The 19,567-nt window shown below is 36.0% G+C and overlaps 1 protein-coding gene across 2 annotated transcripts; it reads right to left on the bottom strand.

Annotated features, from left to right (window-relative positions):
- Positions 1-984: 984 nt before the first annotated feature.
- Positions 985-17,321, bottom strand: PHAX (phosphorylated adaptor for RNA export). 2 transcript variants are annotated; one of them, XM_003340584.4, is made up of 5 exons: positions 17,127-17,321; positions 15,345-15,955; positions 12,619-12,739; positions 4,843-4,926; positions 985-1,478 (listed from the first exon to the last, which is right to left on the bottom strand). In XM_003340584.4, exons 1-5 carry the CDS (start codon positions 17,232-17,234, stop codon positions 1,209-1,211), a joined length of 1,194 nt encoding a protein of 397 aa, XP_003340632.2. In that variant the 5' UTR covers positions 17,235-17,321; the 3' UTR covers positions 985-1,208. The 2 variants fall into 2 exon arrangements, with proteins under 2 accessions (XP_003340632.2, XP_056680668.1); XM_056824690.1 differs by having other exon boundaries at positions 17,166-17,307.
- Between the last annotated feature and the right edge of the window lie 2,246 nt (positions 17,322-19,567).

Here is a 19,567-nt window from a genome sequence, read left to right on the forward strand (position 1 = left end):
TTTTTATATACATTTGGTTTTATCTTTTTTTAGCTCTATTTATTTGTTACAAATCTGTGGGGAATGGGAGTTAACGGGTTCTGTAATGAAACTGGTATTACCAAAAAAGAAGTGTCTCTTTGTATGAAATGTTCATATTTGTGGATGCCAATAAGTAAATAAAAAGAAAAAAATTTCAAGCTCAGTCATCAGAAATCAAATTTTATTTTTGCAGTCTTTACAAATCAAAAGGTATCTGTGAGAATCTCTCCTTTTCCCACTTAGCTCCAAATTGAAAACACTAAAGTATTTCAAGAATTTCTTGTAAAACAATGATATATATATATATATATATATATATATATACACACACACACATATATATATATATATATAATTTTCTCTTGCACATTTTTTTAAATTTTATTTTGTCAATTTAGAATATTTTCCCTTGGTTACAAGTCATGTTCTCCCCCCCCCACCTCTCCCGTAGCCGACACACCCTCTTACACATTTCTGCTAGCTTTATATTCAACTAAAATCACAATTCCAGTAAACTTTGTTCTCTTCACTGTCTCAAGGGTTTCTTTTGAATCTTTATGAAGAAATGGGAAATTTGATACTTTGCTAAAGTTGATTAGCACGAGTTGAAATTCAGATCTAAAAATTTTCTGAATGTGTACTACAGGTCTGGGATACAGCTAAAAAAACAAGATAAACCAAGACTTCCTGAAAAGTTTTTACTTTTCATCCAATCAAGTTGGTAAAATAAAACAAATGAATTGAGAGCTATAAGTTATAATTTAGAGCTTCTAGCTTCTCTAAGTTGCTGAGAGGTCAGAAAAAAGAGGTGGAATGTTTAAAGAAGTTCTAAAAGTAGCTTACTGAGTTTTTAAGAGAGAAAATTCAAACAGATTTCCTATTATCAGTCATGCTTAAGTTATTACTACTTTTGCCTACAGTTTATCACACGCAATAGATTGCTAAAAAAAAAAAAGACTTCAACACACTTCAGCTTTTTATTTAGCCAGACAAGACTTAAAAACAACAGGTAACATTTCTTATTAGTTTCATCCCTCAAGTACAGTATTCTTCAAAATAGAAAATAAATGTCTTTTAATTAGGTAACATGTGCAAAGGCAAACAAATTAAGTAGTCAAAAGTGTAATAAAAAGGTTAACTTCACTGTTTTTTAGAAAAAATTATTCCCCTAGTTATTAAAGATGTTATTAAAAGACCTCCAAATCAACAGAATGATCAATCTCAAAGGTTTCTTCTGAATCTAACCTTATTTCTTCATGTGCTTCCTGTGAATCATCCAAAGAAGCCAAAGCCTCATTTGTATCACTTGCAAAAGTTTCTCGAGATGCATCATCGTATTCTTGAAGATTAAGACCTTTAATAGCCTGCTTCATCTTTTTCCCCAAGACTTGTACTCTCCTTTTTTTAGCAGCTTTTTTATTTTCATATTCCTTTTGGTTTTCAAGATAGAAGATTTCCTTTAAAAAAGACACATCAATTTTGTTAAAACTTAACAATTTTGTTAAAACTATTTCTCTAGCAGCAATAGATTTCTAATTAGAAAAAAATAAAAAGGGGGAAGTGCCATTGATTCACATTTTAAAGAATCAGTCAGAAGAAGGAAAAAAGTATCTTTTTAATATTATCAATCAAATGAAATGAGAGTCTAGGGGTAATGTACAGGTTTGATCATTTAGAAATCACAAGAATATACCTGTATAAAGAAGTGGGAGGGGGCAGCTGGGTAGCTCAATGTGTTGAGAGCTAGGTCTAGAGACGGGAGGTCCTAGGTTCAAATCTGATCTCATAACTTCCCAGTTGTGTGACCCTGGGCAAGTCACTTGACCCCCATTGCCTAGCCCTTACCACTCTTCTGCCTTGGAGCCAATACACAGTATTGTGTATTGAAGTGGGAAGTATAAGAAGTGGGAAATAGATGCTCCAATAAGGTAATTAATTGCAAAAAAAAAAATCAATATTTGGAGGTATTACAAAAGCATTAAAAACTATTTGAGAATGAACTGAAGTATGCTTAAGAGGGAAAAAAGGGCACAAAACCAACATCATTCCAAAAACTTTTTTAAGATTAATGAAGACAGAACTAAGAGCTTCATTACTTTTATTTTGCTTCCACTAAAAAGCCTATTTTTGAAACTGGGAAGCAAATAGCTCCATAGCAAAATAGCTCATCTGGAAGTTAAAATCCATTATAAATGAAGACGATAGTAAGAGAGCAATTAGTTCAAGTCGCCAGGCTCAGAACTATCCTACAGTACTAAAAGAACTGGATGAATGAGAGCCACTGTTAAGAGATTTATGGAAAGACATTTAATATGAGAGACATACTGCAAGATTTTAGATGTTCAAAAAAGAAAAAGGGAAGAAGAGCCAAATGGTTTCATCAAGAACAAATTCATTTCTTTTTCTATTTTGATAGGACTATTGGACAGGTAGATCAGGAAAGACATTTAGACTTAACCTGCCTAGGTTTCAGCCAAATATCTGGAATCTCTCATATCCCTGTGGAGAAGACAGACATCTAGGCAAGGCAATAAAATATTTTGGCATACTTGGAACCATGTGAATGACCAGATCCAAAGAGCAGTTATTAAAAACTTGGACTAAGGTTTCTAGTGAAATGTCCCAAGGATCCATCCTTTTAAACACTTTATTAATGACTTGGACAGAGGTATAGAAAATATACTTATCAAATTTGGAAATGATATGAAAGTAGGAAGAAATAATTACCATGAGATAAATTCAGGATCCAAAAAAATCTCACACTAAGGCATAAATACCAAGTCCTAAATGTGAGTTAAAAAAAGGCAATGATGGCTGTGTGTATCTAAGTAAGTCACTTGACCTCTCAGTGCCCTATTCAACTTCTTGAAATTATAGTTCCAGAACAGGTGTTGATTTACATTAGTAGGAGTTTCCCCATTCAGAGTTCCCTGCATCAATGTCCAAAAAAAGACGTAAGCAGTATGAAATAGAGGAGATACAGCTAGACAAGAGTTTACAAGAAAAATAAGGGCGTTTACCATACTTTGCACTCAACGAGTTAACGATGCGACATGGCAGTCAAATAAAGTTAATGTGATCTGAGCTTCCAATAAGGAAGACAGTTTTTACAATGAATTAGGCAATAGTTGCCTTCCTGGCCATGATTACAAATATTTCAGCATTTAGCTTTCTTTCCTCTGCCCATATTGGTCTTCTTTCTCTACTTACTGTATGGTCAGATCATATCTGAGGTAGTAGCCATAGTTCTGGGTATTACCTTTTAGGGAGAATATACAGAGGAGAGTGATAAGGGTGGTGGGACGACACCATGCTATGTAAAGATCAGTGACAGGACTTGGGGTGTCTAATTTTAATAGGAGATCAGGAACTGTGTGAAAAGATGCAAGGATACAAATTTTGGCTTGACATTAAGAAAAATTTCCTAACATTTAGAATGATCCAAAACAGGATCCCCCAAGGAGGTGGTGGGTTCAGTGAAGGTTTTACAAACAAAGTCAAGTATCAGGGATGCTGTATGGGAAATTAGTATTGCTTATTATTCAGTTAAAGAAAGGTTGGATTACATGTTTTCTGAGGGATTTTCAGTTTTGAGGTTCTGATAATGTGCCTAAAAATATAGAAGCTGGAAGGGCTAGGGTAGAAGAATGGGAAATTTTGAGAGGGTTGAACTCTTACTATAGATGATTAATTTTCAAATACTCTCAACTCACTTTAAACATTCCAGCCTACTAAATAAATCCACCTAAATTCTCAAGCCACCCACAACAACAAAAGCACTCTTATTCAAGAAAAAGGAGAAAGAATAGGGGTGATGAAGAGTGCCTAAAAGTTTCTTGGAATTCAAGACTTCTTTTCAGTCGTTAATTTACTATAGCAAAGCTATGCCTCCTCATAGCTCCAATTTTTGCAGGTAGGGAGCACAAATCCTCTAATACCACACATTTTAACAAATTTTATTTTTTAACAAGACAATTCTTATATCTTACTTATTAGTTGATTACAAGAGAAAATGCTTTGCTGGTATCCAATCAAAAACAACTAGTATAAGTGGTTGGGAGAACTGAATTTCTAAGGATAAAGAGATAGTATTACCCAATGGATAAATATATAGTATGCCTGCCATGACCATTGGCAAGTCTAGACTTCTATTTCCTTATAAAATGGTGATGATAACCTATTTTACAGAGGCATTTATAGATAAGGATGTGCATGAAGTACAAATCTTAAGGCATTGTATAAAAATTAACTTATTATTACAATAACGTTATCACAAATTATTAGTATGACTATTTTTCAGAGGAGGCCTAAGTATCTTAACCACAAGGACAGAGCTAGGAAGTGGTAGAGCTAAGATTAAAATTCAGGTCATTTGATTCCCAATTTAAGGTTGTTTTCATTAGACCATCCTGCCTGGTCTTAAAAGCAGTTTTTTACCATAAATCATCCTTACAACAAATATTTGCTTAATATATGAAGAGCGCTATGTTTTGAAGTATATGAAAAAAGGGACACACCCTCCCTAACATCAAGAATCAAAATGCAGAAACAAAACTAACACTGAAGAAACAACTCATTTGCTATAAACTACAAAGGTCTATAAAAAAGCACAAAGGAATTCAGAGAAGAATTCAGCATCAGATAAAATGTTGAAGAAGGTTTTATTACAGTCAGATATAGAGGACTGCTAGGTTTTCTAGAGGCAATGGAGAGAATAGGAACAGAGAGGTAAAAGGTTTGAGAGGATAGTGGGAAATAAAGTTGATTAGAAAGGATTGAACAAATTCACTTCAAATCCACGTAGAGAATATGAACTTTTACCTTAATTTGTCCTTCATTGATGCTTGGTGTGTTTTTCAATAGATTTAGATAAACTCCACCTGGTGTTCTTCTTCTGCTCCCATTCTACAAAAAGGAATATGAGAATACCGTATTGTATTATATTGTATTTTAAGGCAGGTAGAATATAGCATTGGGTCTGAAGTTAGGAAGACTTGAGTTCAGACCTGATCTTCCTGGGTATATGACCCTACCTACCTAACCTCTGTTTCCTTAACTGTAAAACGGGAATAATTACACCATCTACCTTGTAGGGTAGTTGTGAGGGAAAAGTGAGATGATATTCATTAAGTGCTTATCCTAGAGTCTGTCATATACTAGGCATTATATATTTATTCCCTATTGCTGACAGGATTCTAGTTTAGTTTAGTATTTAATTGCTCCATAATGATTTCTTTTTAAAAATTAATTTTAAAAGTATTTTTTCATGATTCATGTTCTCTCCCTCCCTTCTTCCCTTCCCCCTCCCAGAGCTGACAAACAATTCCACCGGATTATATATGTTATCACTGAAATAAGTGACTATTATTGATGATACGGTTTGTAGATTTGTTATATTCAAGGTTTGGCATACCTCTGAGAGAGTAGGCCTGACAGGGCCTGGGTAGGCCCAGAAGAATGCTGTCTCTGTGACCATGGTTAAAAAATATCACAATAGGTTTTATTATTATCTAAAGGAGAATGGGAGGATTTGAAACAAAGGTATCCCTACTACTAAGAATACAACCTATCCCCCCCCCCCCCAACCGTTCTATGAGTTCTGCTGTTCTGGCTCCCTATTTCTATTTTCTCTGTCTAGGACCCCAAGTATAGATCTCTCTGAACTAACAAATCCTCCCAAATAATGTTTGGATAAGCTACAGTTCGTCAACGTAGAAGGATTTTACTCTTGGCAAGTTGAACCTTCTTAGGCCTAGGCCAAGAGGGCTGCAGGCCTTTCTCTCCACAGACTTCAGGAAACTCAAGTATCAGGGCTCAAGTAAATGATGAAATTAGGAGACAGTTGATAGGATCTCACACCAGGATATCAAGGTCATAGGACAGTTGGTTTGGCTCCAAGGGGAACAGGTCAGCAAATTCCCATTTGGCTCAGTCAAAACCAGTAAAGGAAGTTGCCTCTCCAAGGACAGGAACTAATGGCTCTCAATTGTCTCACTGTGTCCATTCTTATCTCCTCCCCAGGCTCTAGAATAGTCTATAAAGTTCCATGGCATGCGGCAAAGTCCCTGTTTACAAACTCTTCCTTTGCTATCTTTGCAAACTCATTTCCTTCTTTTACCTTCCAATATCACTCAATACCTATTTTCTTTTTTTTTAAACCCTCACCTTCCATCTTAGAATAAATACGTTGTATTAGTTCTAAGGCAGAAGAAAGGCAAGGGCTAAGCAATGGGGGTTAAGTCTGGGGCAAGTCTGCCCAGGGTCACACAGTTAGGAAGTGTCTGAGGTCAGATTTGAATCTAGGAACTCCCTTCTCTAGGCCTGGCTCTCAATCCACTGAGCCACCCAGCTGCCCCCTCAAAACCCATTTTCATGTTATTCATTTTTATAACAGAGTAGTGTTTTAAAACCAAAACCCCAAATCATATGCCCATATAAACAAGTGATAAGTCATATGCTTTTCTTTTGTGTTTCTACTCCCACAGTTCTTTCTCTAGATGTTGTTAGCTCTTTCTCAGAAATCCCTCCAGATTGTCCTGGATTACTGTATTGCTGTTAATAGCAGAGTCTATTATATTTGATTGTCCCATAATGTTTCAATTACTGTGTACAATGTTCCCCTGGTTCTGCTCATCTCATGGAGGTCTTTCCAGTTTTTATAGAAATCAAGCAATTCATTATTCCTTTTGAGCATAACAGTATTCCATCACCAACATGTATCACAAGTTGTTCAGCCATTCCCCAATCAAAGGGCATCCCCTCATTTTTCAACTTTTTGCCATCACAAAAAGCACAGCTATGAATATTTTTATACAAACATTTTTAAAAATCACTTTGGGGTACAAACCTAGTAGTGGTATTGCTGGATCAAAGTGCATGAATTCTTTTAAAGCCCTTTGGGCATAATTCCAAATTGTCTTCCTGAATGGTTGTATTAATTCATAATTCTACCAGCAATGTATTAATGCCCCAATTTTGCAACATCCTGTCCAACATTTATTATTTTCCTTTACTGTCATACTGGTACCTTAGAGTTGTTTTGATTTGCATTCCTCTAATCAGGAGGGATTTAGAATATTTTTTTTCATGTACTTATTGATAATTTTGATTTCTTTACCTGAAACTGCCTATTCATATCCCTTGACCATTTGTCAATTGGGAAATGGCTTGATTTCTTGTACATTTGACTTAGTTCCTTATAAATTGAGCAATTAGACCTTTGTCAGAAAATTTTGTCATAAAAAATTTCCCCCAATTGGATGCTTCCCTTCTAATTTTGGTTGCCTTGGTTTTGTTCGCACAAAAACTATTAAGTTTTTACATATTGTAATGTTCTCTCTCTTTAGCTTGGTCTTAAATTTCTTCCTTTTCCATAGATCTGACAGGTATACTATTTCACCTAATTTACTTATAATTTCACTCTTTATATTTAGGACATTTACCCGTTTTGAATTTATCTTGATATAGGGGTGAGATGTTGATCTAAACCTCATTTCCCCCCATACTGTTTTCTAATTTTCATAGCAGTTTTTGTCATAAGAGTTATTGTCCCGAAAGCTAGGATCTTTGGATTTATCAAACACTAGCTTGCTGAGGTAATTTACCCCTAGGTCTATTCCACTGATCTACCCTTCTATCTCTTAGCTAGTACCAAACTGTTTTGATTACCACTGCTTTATGGTACAGTTTAAGATCTGATGCTGCTAGGCCTTCCCATTTTTTCCCATTAGTTCTCTTGATATTCTTGACCTTTTATTTTTCCAGAGGAACTTTGTTATATTTTTTCTAATTCTATAAAAAAGTTCTATGGTAGTCTGATAGGTATGGCACTGAATAAGTAAATTACTTTTGGTAGGGTTGTAATTTTTATTACATTAGCTTGTCCTACCCATGAGCAATTAATGTTTTTTTCAATTTTTTAGATCTAGCTTTAATTATGTGAAAAGTGTTTTCTAGTTGGGTTAAAAAATTCCTGTTTGTCTTGGTAGATAGATGACCAAATATTTTATATTGTCTTGAGTTATTTTAAATGGAGTTTCTCTTGTCTAATTCCTGCTACTGAGTTCTGTTGGAAATATACAGAAATGCTGATGATTTATGTGGGTTTATTTTGTATCCGGCAACTTTGCTAAAGTTATTATTTCCACTACCTTTTTAGTTGATTGTCTAGGATTCTTTAAGCAGACCATCATATCATCTGCAAAGAGAGATAGTTTAGGTTTCTTCATTGCATACTTTAATCCCTTTATTTATTTTTCTTCTCTAATTGCTACTGCTAGCATTTCTAATACAATATTAAATAGTAGTGGCGATAATGGGCTCCCTCGTTCCACTCCTGGTTTTAAATAAATACTGCTTATTATTTTGAGGAAAGGCCCTTTTTATATTTTCTAGTGTTTTCAGTAGCAATGGGTATTTTATTTTATTAAAGGCCTTTTCTGCATCTATTGAGATTTCTGTTAATTTGGTTGTTGATATGGCCAATTATGTGGATGGTTTTCCTAATATTAAACCAGTCTTGCATTCTTGGTATAAATCCCACCTGGTCATAGTGAATAATTCTTGTGATTTCTCTGTTAGTATTTTATTTAAGATTTTTGCATCTATATATTCATTAAAGAGATTGGTCTATAGTTTTCTTTCTCTGTTTTTGGTCTTCCTGGCTTGGGAATCAGTACCATATTTGTATCATAAAAAGAATTTGGTAGAACTCTTTCTTTACTTATTGTCAAATAGTTTGTATAATACTGGGATATTTAAATGTTTGCTATAATTCACTTGGGAATCCATTTGGCCCTGGGGATTTTTTCTTAGGGAGTTCCTTGATGGTTTGCTCAATTTCTTTTTCTGATATGGGATTATTTAAGGTATCTATTTCCTCTTTTGTTAATCTAAGCAATTTATATTTTTGCAAATATTCATCCATTTTATCTAGATTGTCATATAATTGGGCATTCTTTCTAGAACTGGTTTTCAGTCACTTATAATCCATTGTCTAGACATCCATAACATCTTTCCTTCCTCAGTGAGATCAATGCTTGGCTCTGCCTTCCTTTCTTTCTCCTGCCCTGTTACTAGAGGCTTACAAAATTTACCTCCCAACTACTTAATATGTTCTTTTCCAATTACCTACTGATTTACTCCACCTCAGCCACACAAAAAGATGGTCATACCACTGACAAATGCACCATTTTATGAATTGTGAAATTCCCTTATCTGATTTCAGTGTGTAGTTACTCTACCTCTAACTGTCCTGCAACTTTAAACTCTGCTCTTTGTATGCAGGGCAACCGTCAGCCCCTCAATCTTTCCTTAACCATCTGTTTTGCACTGAAATTACTTTTTTCCTTTCTACATTTTGACCCTTTGATGAGTCAGGTCAACTCTTCAGTGTCCTCTTCTCGAGTCCCTACCTTCTTGCCCTACCAAAGCCCAGCCTTGGATTACTCCCACATTTTAGTGCCTTTGTTCCTATTCACATACTGCTGAGTGAAACTGGAGAAAATCATATAATTTTATGATACATAATCTCAAATGGGCCATCCCTGGGCAAGGTAGTCCTATAACATGCCTGTCCTTGTTGCTCTTTCTTTTCTTCCATACTCAAAAAATCCTTACTTGATCCTTATACCCACAGTATTATCAAGAAGTAGGCTAGAAGAATGAGCAAACCAAGAAAAAAAAAGAATCCTACCATAAAGAGTAATAAAGGTGACAAAGATGTTCAAGACGTAAACCCCAAAGAAGAAAATAACTCCTATAAGCAAAGCCTGAACGAAAAACACAATTTGGGCACAAGATAAATTAAAATTCCTATAACAGATGAAGCAAATGTTTGAAAAAAATTAAAAATGATTTTATAACTCAAATTAGTACACTAGAAGAAAACATTAGAAATGAGAATCCCTGTGGCTTCCCCCCACCCTATGTGCTACTACATATTCCTCTGTTATCCTCTGCCTTTTCCCACCAAGTTATTAATTACCAGCTTCCTCTCCTTAGTTGTCACTAATTCCTTTAGCCTATAAACAGTGCTTTTGGGCATGATGGTCATGTTTTCTCCCATGAGAACTAAAATATGATTTTAAAAATAAACAAATAAAAAAACCACCCTTCCAGGAGACTTAACTGGGACAGGAGGAGAAGATGGTCAGGTAAGGGAGGGAAGACTCCTATCATAAAAGACTCTGACCCTTGCCCCCCAGGTCCCAAAGTATGAAAGGGGATATTCACCAATAATCCCCTTCTCATCATCTTTTATTACCCTTTGACTTTGGCTACCTGAAACTGCCATGTCCAAGTTCTTTTGTTCAAAGGACTTAACTTGCATCTCATTTCTATTATTGTTCTTCCCCAAATTCCCTTTAATGCTAGAAAATTAAGCCTGTAGCTTTGAAGCTCAGCCCCTTTCCTTTTTGACCCTGCACAGTGTCTGTGCTATGGATTTTGTTTTTCTTGGGGCATTCTTGATATGATGTCAACTTGTATATTCATACTGTAACTATTTGGATTTTGGGCCTCATTTTGTTTAAGGGGGAAAAAAAAAGGAAAAAAAGAGAAGGGAGTCAAGATAGTAGATAGTATGATAGCTACCTCCTGCAGCACAATCCCTCCATAAATATCTAGAAAAAACACCAGACCTAATACCGATCCAGAAATCCAAGGAAAAAAATCAGTGTGACTTATTCTTTGCAGCCTCTATTGGCTTAGGGAAAGGAAATCTTGAGGAAACTGGACACAGAGTCTGGCCAGAAGTAAAACATTCTTGAAATAGTTATCTTAGGGCATTATACTACAGGTGTGGAAATAGGTGCTGACTAACAGCTCTTTCATTTAATGTCTAGTTCTGTAGCATTGATTCAGGGCCGAATAAGGAGAGCACCTGTGCCTAAAGTTGATGTGTTTTAGGGTCATGTTGGTGAACTTATGGCATGCCAAAGTGGGCTGCTCCCTTTCCCCTCTCCACATTAGGTTGAGGTCATTTTTTCACTTCACCTGCCCCTCTGCCCAGCAGCCAAATAGGAGCACTTCCTCCATCCCCTGTTTTGGAAGGGGTGGGGTGGGGGAGGTGAGTGAATCACATGTGGCATGAACTTTGTAGTTTGGCACTTGGTCCCTAAAAGTTTGCCATCATTGCTCTAGGATAAGGAGTGATTTCGAATATTGAACAATGCATTTAATGAAGAATACGTTCAGAAACAATTAGTAACTGAGCGGCTCTGACCCCAGGAACAAAGTAGAGTCTTAGTTCCAACCTTCAGCCCAGTTTGAAGCCTATAATGGAATAACCATGGCAGGAATCCCAGACTAAAAGAAAACCTAGACTTCTGTTGCTCTGAATCTACTGAGCTTCCCGGCTTAGTCCAAGAAGACAAAAGTTCAACCTATGTAGTCCCACTAGAAATGGGCAAAGTCTCAACATAAAAGTTCAAAATGAAGAAATGTGTTAGAAGAAAGAGGGAAAGAATCCTGCCATAGTCAGGGAGATCAAAGTTAGGAAGACCCAAGTTCAAATATGACTTCAGTCACTTACTAGCTATGTGACCCTGGGCAAATCACTTAATCTGTATCAGTTTTCCTCAACTGTAAAAAGGGGATGATAATATCATCTACCCCACAGGGTGGTTGTAAAGATTAAATGAGATAATATTTATAGAAGCACTTAGCATAATACTCAGCATAGAGGAGGCACTTAATAAGTAGGAACTTACATACCCCCCCCCCCCCAAAGAAAATGACTCCAAATATCTACTAGCAAAGCCTCAAAGAAAAATACAACTGAGGCACAAGTCCAAATAAAACTCCTGGAAGAGATGGAGCAAGAGTTTAAAAGAAAAGAAAAAAAAGAATAAAAAATATAAAAAAATAAAAACAAATAGGAACTCTTAAGGAAAGAATAGGAAAAATGGGATTATGGAAGAAAGATTTGGAAAGAGAATTTATACATTGGAACAAGCAGCACAAAACTTTATTCAAGGAAAAAACTCCCTGAAAATGAGAATGGAACAGAAAGAAGACAGTAATTATGTGACAATAAGAAATGTTTAAAGAAAGTCAAAATACTAAAAAAACAGTAGAAAATTCCAGCTGCCTCATGGTAAAAATAAATGACCTAGAAAACAGATTGAGGACACATATTTTAAGTATAACTTTACTTCTATAATGGCATTACCAAAAAAACCCAAACCCAAACTTTATTGAACCCTGCCATGCCTGGTAGAAATAGTTCTTTCTTTCCTCCCTTTTACCACCAAACTTCTAGAAAAAAAGCCATCAATGCTCATTGTCTCTGCTTCCTTTCATCTGCTTTTTTAATCCTTTATAATCTTGTTTTTGACCTCATCACTTAACTGAAGCTGTCCTCTCCCGGCAAATCCAATCTTTTTCAATCTGCATCTGTCTTGACCTTCTGCAACATCAGACACTGACCAAGTTTAATTTTACCTTTTGGTCTAATTAGTTGATGATCAACAATCTAACTAGTTACCTACTGCTAATTCTAAAATGAATTCTCTGTTTATGGCAAAAAATTAATTGGGGGCAAAGCTTTTCCAAGCAATACAAAGACAAAGAAATAAAGTAGGTTGTTTGTCTTACCATTATTAAAAGTCCACCATTTTGTTCCACTTCCGCAGTTTCCATCAGCAGTTCAATTGCTTTTTTGTTTCCAATTATTCTTACTATACGTGCTATCAGATCTTTTTTTGGTTCCTGAAGTCTACAAAAGGAACAAATGAAGTAATATCAACCTGTTTGTTTTATAATAGTTGAAAAGATTCTACTACATGTAAATTTACAGAAAATATTTTGCATATTATCTTTTTTCAATTAATTTTTTTCAATTATTGAGCATTTATTTTTTTCTTTCTTCCCCATTTCACCCCCCCCCCCCCAATCCCAACTTGTAACAAACAAAACAAATTCCCATGTTGGCTATGTCTAACAATGTATGTTCCATTCTATAGTCTATCACTCTTCATCAGCAGTTTTTTGGAATCATCTTGAGTATTATCTTAAAAGTATACACAAATATTAGCTTCTTTTTTAAACCAAATATGCAAAAAATTTAAAATATTTCTAAAATTCTCAAACAATATAACCTCTGGAGCTGTTATAAAATGATGAAGTTTAATCACATGAGCTTTAGCTCTAAAATTTTATTATCCCTATATTGGGATTACTAACAATTTCTTCCCAATATCCTAATTTTTTAATCTAATACTACCACTGAAAAACTGACAGATGATCTCCTGAGCAGAAGGAAAGTATTTCTATAGAGCAATCATATTCAACATTTTTTTTTCTTATCCTCCATCAAATTTAGAATCCTAGGATTTAGAACTGGAAGAGGCTTTTGAAGCTATCCTGTTTCATTCCTCATTTTGCATTTGAGGGACCAAGGGCCAGAGAGGTCAAATGCCTTGCATAAGGCCACAATTAATAAATGACCAAACTTTGCCTCAAAACCAGCTCCTCTTATGCCAAACTGTACCACAACCAATTGTGGTAAAAACAACATTTTAACAGATGAGGAAACTGTGGCCTAAAGAGGTTAAGTGACTTACTCAAAGCCAAACAGGTAGTAAGCATCAGAGCTAGGAATTGAATCCATGTGTTCTAAAAGCAAATTCAGTACTCTACTATACCAAAATGTGTCACCAACATACTTGCTTTGCAGCTTACAACCAATGAAAATCTTCTCATCTAAATTTAATAGCTAGCTCAACCAAAAAAAGTTTTTATATAAAAACTAGTTAATCAACTTGTTAAATACTTATGATGTATTGGACACTGTGAAATAATAAAGAGGGAAAGAGTTTGAGGAATAAATTCTGTTTTGGACATGTTGAATTTGAAAAACCTACAAGATATCCAGGTCAAGATGGAGATATAAAGGCAAAAACACTCCCTGACCGTAAGAAGTTCTAATGGGGGGGGCAGGGGGGGGAGATATCATATAAATATAAGATATACAGAGAAGATACAAGATAATCTCAGAGTATTAGCAGCTTGGGACCAGAAAAGGCCTCCTACAGAAGATAGTAGTTGAGCAGAGTGAAGAAGGAAGCCAGGAAAACTAGGAGGGAAAGGTGAGGAAAATGTACATTTTAGGCATGGTGGACAACAAATACAAAGATCCAGAGAGATAGTATCATGTGTGAGAAATAGCAAGTAGACCAATATAAAGCACACGGAAAGTGTAGGATCCTATATTGTGAAAGTAGAGAGGGGCTAGGTTGTGAAAAACCTTACATAACAGACTGGATTTATAGGTGATTCTGCAGGTGGAACAACCTGGAATTTGGTAACTAGAAAGTGACATACACAAAACTGTACATTAGGAAAATAATTCTGGCAGCTAAATAGCGGAAACAAGGAGACCACTTAGTAAGCTACTGCAGTAGTCCAGGTGGGCCTGAGTTAGGGCAGTGACTGTAAAGAGGAAGTAGGGGATGGTAAACATGTGGTAGAGGTAGAAATTTAAAGATATAGCAATATATTGGATATGTGAAATGTGAGTGAAGTGTTAAGGAAAACACTGAAGCTGAGAGTTTGAGTGAATAGGAGAATGATGGCATTATCAACAGTAATAAGAAAATTAGAAAGAAGGGAGCATGGGATAAAAAGTTCCATTTTGGTCATGCTGAGTAGGAAATGCCTATATGATATCCAGTTCAAGATGTAAAGGTGGTTATAGGAAATTGGTGCTCAAGAAATTAGGGGCTCCAGAACACTGAATCTAAAATTTTTGCAACCTTTTTTTTTTTGTATACTGATAAGCAAACATATAAACTTACTGAATTAAAAAAAGTCAGACAAATTATTCTTTAGAGTCCTACTAAGTTCCTGCCATGCCCTTCTTAAACGCCAAGTTAAAAAAAAAAACCATAATCATGTTCTTATAGGGAAGTATAATCAGAGGTAACTTACTAAATGCTAAGTCACTTAAAATTCTAGACTAAAATGTTACATACTTGGGCAGCTAGGTAGCATTGTGGATAGAAGGCTGGTCTTGGGAGAGCTGAATTCAAGTCCAATCCAGCCTCATATATTTAAATACTAGCCATGATCCTGGGCAAATCACTTAACCCGGTTTGCCTGTTATCTCATCTGTAAAACGAGCTGGAGAAGGAAAGGCAAACCACTCTAGTATCTTTGGCAGTCATCTCCTAAATGAGGTCATGAAGAGTTAGACACAACTCAAAGGACTTAAAAATAAATACACTTACATTGAGTACATTTTGCTTTATCTTAGGTATGGGACAAATTAACTAGAGGCTAATTTGAGCAACTAAGTAAGTGATAACTAGTTAAGTACTTACCTGAAAGAAATTTCATCTGCTACTTTTTCTTCAGGATCCTCTTCTGTAATCTCATATCGACCTTTATAATTCATTTCTAATCTGTTTCCTATTCTGTCTTTAATAGGCCGTTTACGTTTGAGATGGCTTTGTCCATTTTCTTCTTCTTTTGTACTTGGTTTTTTGTCATCATGCATATATTCATCTAATTCTTTGTCTAGTTTTCCAGTCTGTTGTTGTGATTCTCTCATTAACTTCTTAGCCAGCAAATAATTATAAGTCTCTGACTGTCTGCTTTTGTCAATGTTGCCCTCCATTCCCAGTATACAAAGTTCATTAGCTACTGCATCCTGACTCTGTTCCTGTAGCACTGCACCCCATATGTTGTTGATCTTCTTCCCTCCCATAATATGCTGTTTCTGATTGTTCTGTCCAAATTGAAAAGGCTCTGGTTTGGGAAGAGGATTAAAACATTTTTGTCTCTTTCGTTTCCAAAGACAGCTGTCATCATCTGAATCAGAAAAGCTTTCCTCACTTGATTCTACACCCTTAATAGTTCGATAATTTGATACTGGGGAGACTGAAATGCTGCTCTGGAAAGGCCTGAATGAAATGTTGCCATCTTGTATTTTCTGCAAATGAATAAAACACAGTCACCTTCAAAAAGGTTTAAAAAAATTAAAACCCACCATATTAGCATTTGCCATTAAAAAAAAAAAAACACAATTCAACATTTATACTAAACCTGGCCCACTCTAAACCAAACTAGACTTCAAAGAAAGTTCTGTAACCAAACTAGTTCCTAGATTTCAAAAATAATTTCATGTGGAATTTGACAATTTAATAAATATAAAATAGTACTGCTAAAGCAATATGCTTTGTTAATATTTCTTCATTAGCAAAAAGGAATTCTGGCTATAGATTTTAAAAAGTTACTGCTGGTATTATTTGAAAGTGAAAGGCTAAACAATGACCATTTGAACTAATCTTTCCCTTTGAAATTCTTATGTTTTTATAAAGGTTCTTTTTATACTGGTCAGTGGTTGTTTCCTCTTATATGTTACATTTAATGCTATGGCATCTGTGAAAGAGCATCGGTTTTAAATAATCACTGGTTAGGTTTAACTTACCTAGGATAGCCTTAAAAATAAACAAATATGAAAACTTTATTATTTTTTAAGTTATCTAGCTCCTCATAGGTAAAACGCCTGAAAAGATGCATGAGTTGGATTTTGTATTTAAATGCATCATTTAATAAGAAACGGCTAGCACATAAAATATTCTTCACTCTAATCACTTGTTTGAGCTGCTGAAGTACACAGCAAGCACTCTCCACTCTCAAGAACCTTTCAATATTTAGGACAGGAATTAAGACATCAAACATTACAAATTAAAGGCTAAAATGCGTGGTGTGGCCAAACCAATCCTGCTCAACAAGCTCCTGAAAGGATATAAGGTTAGAAAGTGAATGTGATTTCGACGGTGTAGGTAACTCCCAAATGGGAAAAGCCACACTTTACCATGCAGTTTGGTACCTTTTCTGCAAACTATAAGCCTGAGTTGTCTATAATACTAAGTGAATTCCCATCTAGCCAAGTATGCTGGAACTTGAAAAAAATATATTCCTGACTTAAAGGCTGCCTCTCTAGTCATTATTACATAACAGTGCTTGTCTCCTAGAATGTGTTTGGTAAATGCTTGTTGATTGACTGGCGTGCAGGTTCTGCTACCTATCTGCAAGGGCCCAGTTCTTCCCTTCCCCAGGCCTGGGAGAGAGGCGAATGACAGTGACGCATTCCTCACCGTCTGCGGGGACTGCAAGGGCTGGTCGCTATTTGTTACCGTGTCCGTCATGTCAGAATCCGACTCGGAGAGTTCACCATCTTCCATCCCCCGAACATCGAGCGCCATTTTCGGCTCTTCGGAGAAACCGTAGCAGCAGGCACTTCCGGCAGGAAGTGGCTCCGCTAAGTCTAGTTCCTTTTCCTTCTCCCAGCCCGTCTGGGGCGGAGCGAAGGGCCTATTTCGCGCCTATTCTTCCTCCGTCCCACCCCCCCATCCACCTCTCCTCCCCTGCATGCTGCAAGTTTAATTGTCCTGAGCCAAAGCTCCGAGCATTGGACATTTTAGCTAACACTGTTTCTTCTCATAATTTCTCACGATCATACTCATTTTACTGCTGAGGGAAATTAGGCATCTCAAAAAGGAATAAAGGAGACTTTAGAGTACATTGTCCCTTACAGAAGATCCACCCTACCTCTTTTTTGTACATACAAAACCAATTCAGATAAAATTAGAAGGAAAGCAGGTAAATGGAAGGAGTTTTTGCGGCAAGTTTCTCTAATAGGGCTCTCATTTATTTTTTTCCCCTTACCTTCTGAATTAGAATCGCGTATGGATTGCAATATACCAGAACTGTAAGGGCATTTGGGGTTAAATGACTTGTGTCCCAAGCCAAATTTGAATTCAGCTTCTCTTGTCTCTAGCCCTGGCTTTCTATCCACTGAGCCACCTTGGGGTGGGGGAGGGGGGAAAGGGAGAATCTAATTTCTAAGGTAGGTGGAGAACTGATTCAGATTTATAAAAAAAGCCATTCCTCAAGATAAGTGGATTTGAACAGGCAGTTTTTAAAGGAAGGAAACCACTGGCTGCCCTGCAGTGTGATCCTAAGGATTATTGTGTTTTTCCTTCTGTCCTGCTATTGAATCCTAAGGACCAAGGCAATAATACGGGGACTAGGATGAACATGTAATACATAATAATAGAAATTTTTTGTGCCTGTTAGCCCAGAAATCAGAGGTTTTGCATAGAGGGATTGTAGTGCTTCATGTGAAATGTACCAAATGTACCTCACTGAAAGCATCAAAGCTTTAGCTTAGATCTCTTCCTTTGTTCTAAGTTATATCTACAATTATTATAAAGACTATGAATACCAGCAGTCTTTTTGTCAGGGTATACAAACAATGACATTATCAGTCTTCTATTAGAAAAATTGTCATGAATAGGCAATTTTCAGATAAAGAAATCAAAACTATCAATAAGCACATAAAAAAATGTTCTAAATCTCTTATAATTAGAGAAATGCAAATCAAAACAACTCTGAGGTACCACTTCACACCTTGGCTAATATGACAGCAAAGGAAAGTAATAAATGTTGGAGGGGAGTTGTGAATTCATTCAACTATTCTGGAAGGCAATTTGGAACTATACCCAAAGGGTTTTAAAAGACTCCAGCCATAGCACTGCTGGGTTTATACCTCAAAGAGATAATAAGGAAAAAGACTTGTACAAAAATATTTATAGCTGCACTCTTTGTGGTGGCAAAAAATTGGAAAATGAGGGAGTATTCATCGATTGGGGAATGGCTGAACAAATTGTGGTATCTGTTGGTGATGGGAGTTCCATGTGAACTTGAACAACCTCCAGGATTTGATGCAGAGGGAAAGGAGCTGAACCATTATACAAAGAGACTGATATACTGTGGCACAATCCAATGTAATGTACTTCTCTACTAGCAGCAATGCAATGATCCAGGACAATTCTGAAGGACTTATGAAAAAGAACACTATCCATATCCAGAGCAAGGACTGTGGGAGTAAAACACAGAAGAAAAACAACTGCTTGATCACATGATTCGATAGGGATATGATTGGGGATGTAGACTCTAAACAATCACCCTAGTGCAAATATTAATAATATGGAAATAGGTCTTGATCAATGACACATGTAAAACCCAGTGGAATTGTTCCTTGACTATGGGAGGGAGGTGGAAGGAGGGGAGGGAAAAAACATGAATCATGTAACCATGGAAAAATATTTTAAATTAATTAATTAAATAAATTTAAGAAAAAAGGAAGCTCAAAAAAAGGAAAAAAAGAAAAATTGACTTTTATTATACCAATATTGGGCAGACACATAAGACAGTAGATAGAGTTCTGACTGAGTGTTCATCTAGTCTAAGACTTTCATTTTACAGATAAAGAAACTGAGGCTCAGAGAGGTTAAGTGACCTGCCCAATGTCACATAGGTAGTAATGGATTGATAAGGGTACTATGACATCTAAAAGTAATGATGACATCTCTGTCACCCTAAAGTAAGTGTAAAGTGAATCTCTGGACTCCAGAGTCATTGCTTTTTTCACTATACTTAGCAATAAAGAGGTGAGGGAATATGGATACAGAATATTATTGCATGTACTATCAGGTAGGGCCAATTTGTTAAATGGTTTTGCTTAATAATTTTT

This window comes from Monodelphis domestica, chromosome 3 (assembly GCF_027887165.1).
Source record: "Monodelphis domestica isolate mMonDom1 chromosome 3, mMonDom1.pri, whole genome shotgun sequence".
In the NCBI taxonomy this organism is placed as follows: Eukaryota; Metazoa; Chordata; class Mammalia; order Didelphimorphia; family Didelphidae; genus Monodelphis; species Monodelphis domestica.

What these genes read in the sequence shown, in the direction of transcription:
- PHAX (XM_003340584.4), bottom strand. Translation starts at nt 17,234, where the DNA reads ATGGCGCTCGATGTTCGGGGGATGGAAGATGGTGAACTCTCCGAGTCG. An exon ending in ATGGTGGACTTTTAATAATG is followed by an intron (nt 4,927 to 12,618) that starts GTAAGACAAACA and finishes TCCTTTTTGTAG; the next exon opens with AATGGGAGCAGAAGAAGAAC. An exon ending in TCAATGAAGGACAAATTAAG is followed by an intron (nt 1,479 to 4,842) that starts GTAAAAGTTCAT and finishes TCTTTTTTAAAG; the next exon opens with GAAATCTTCTATCTTGAAAA.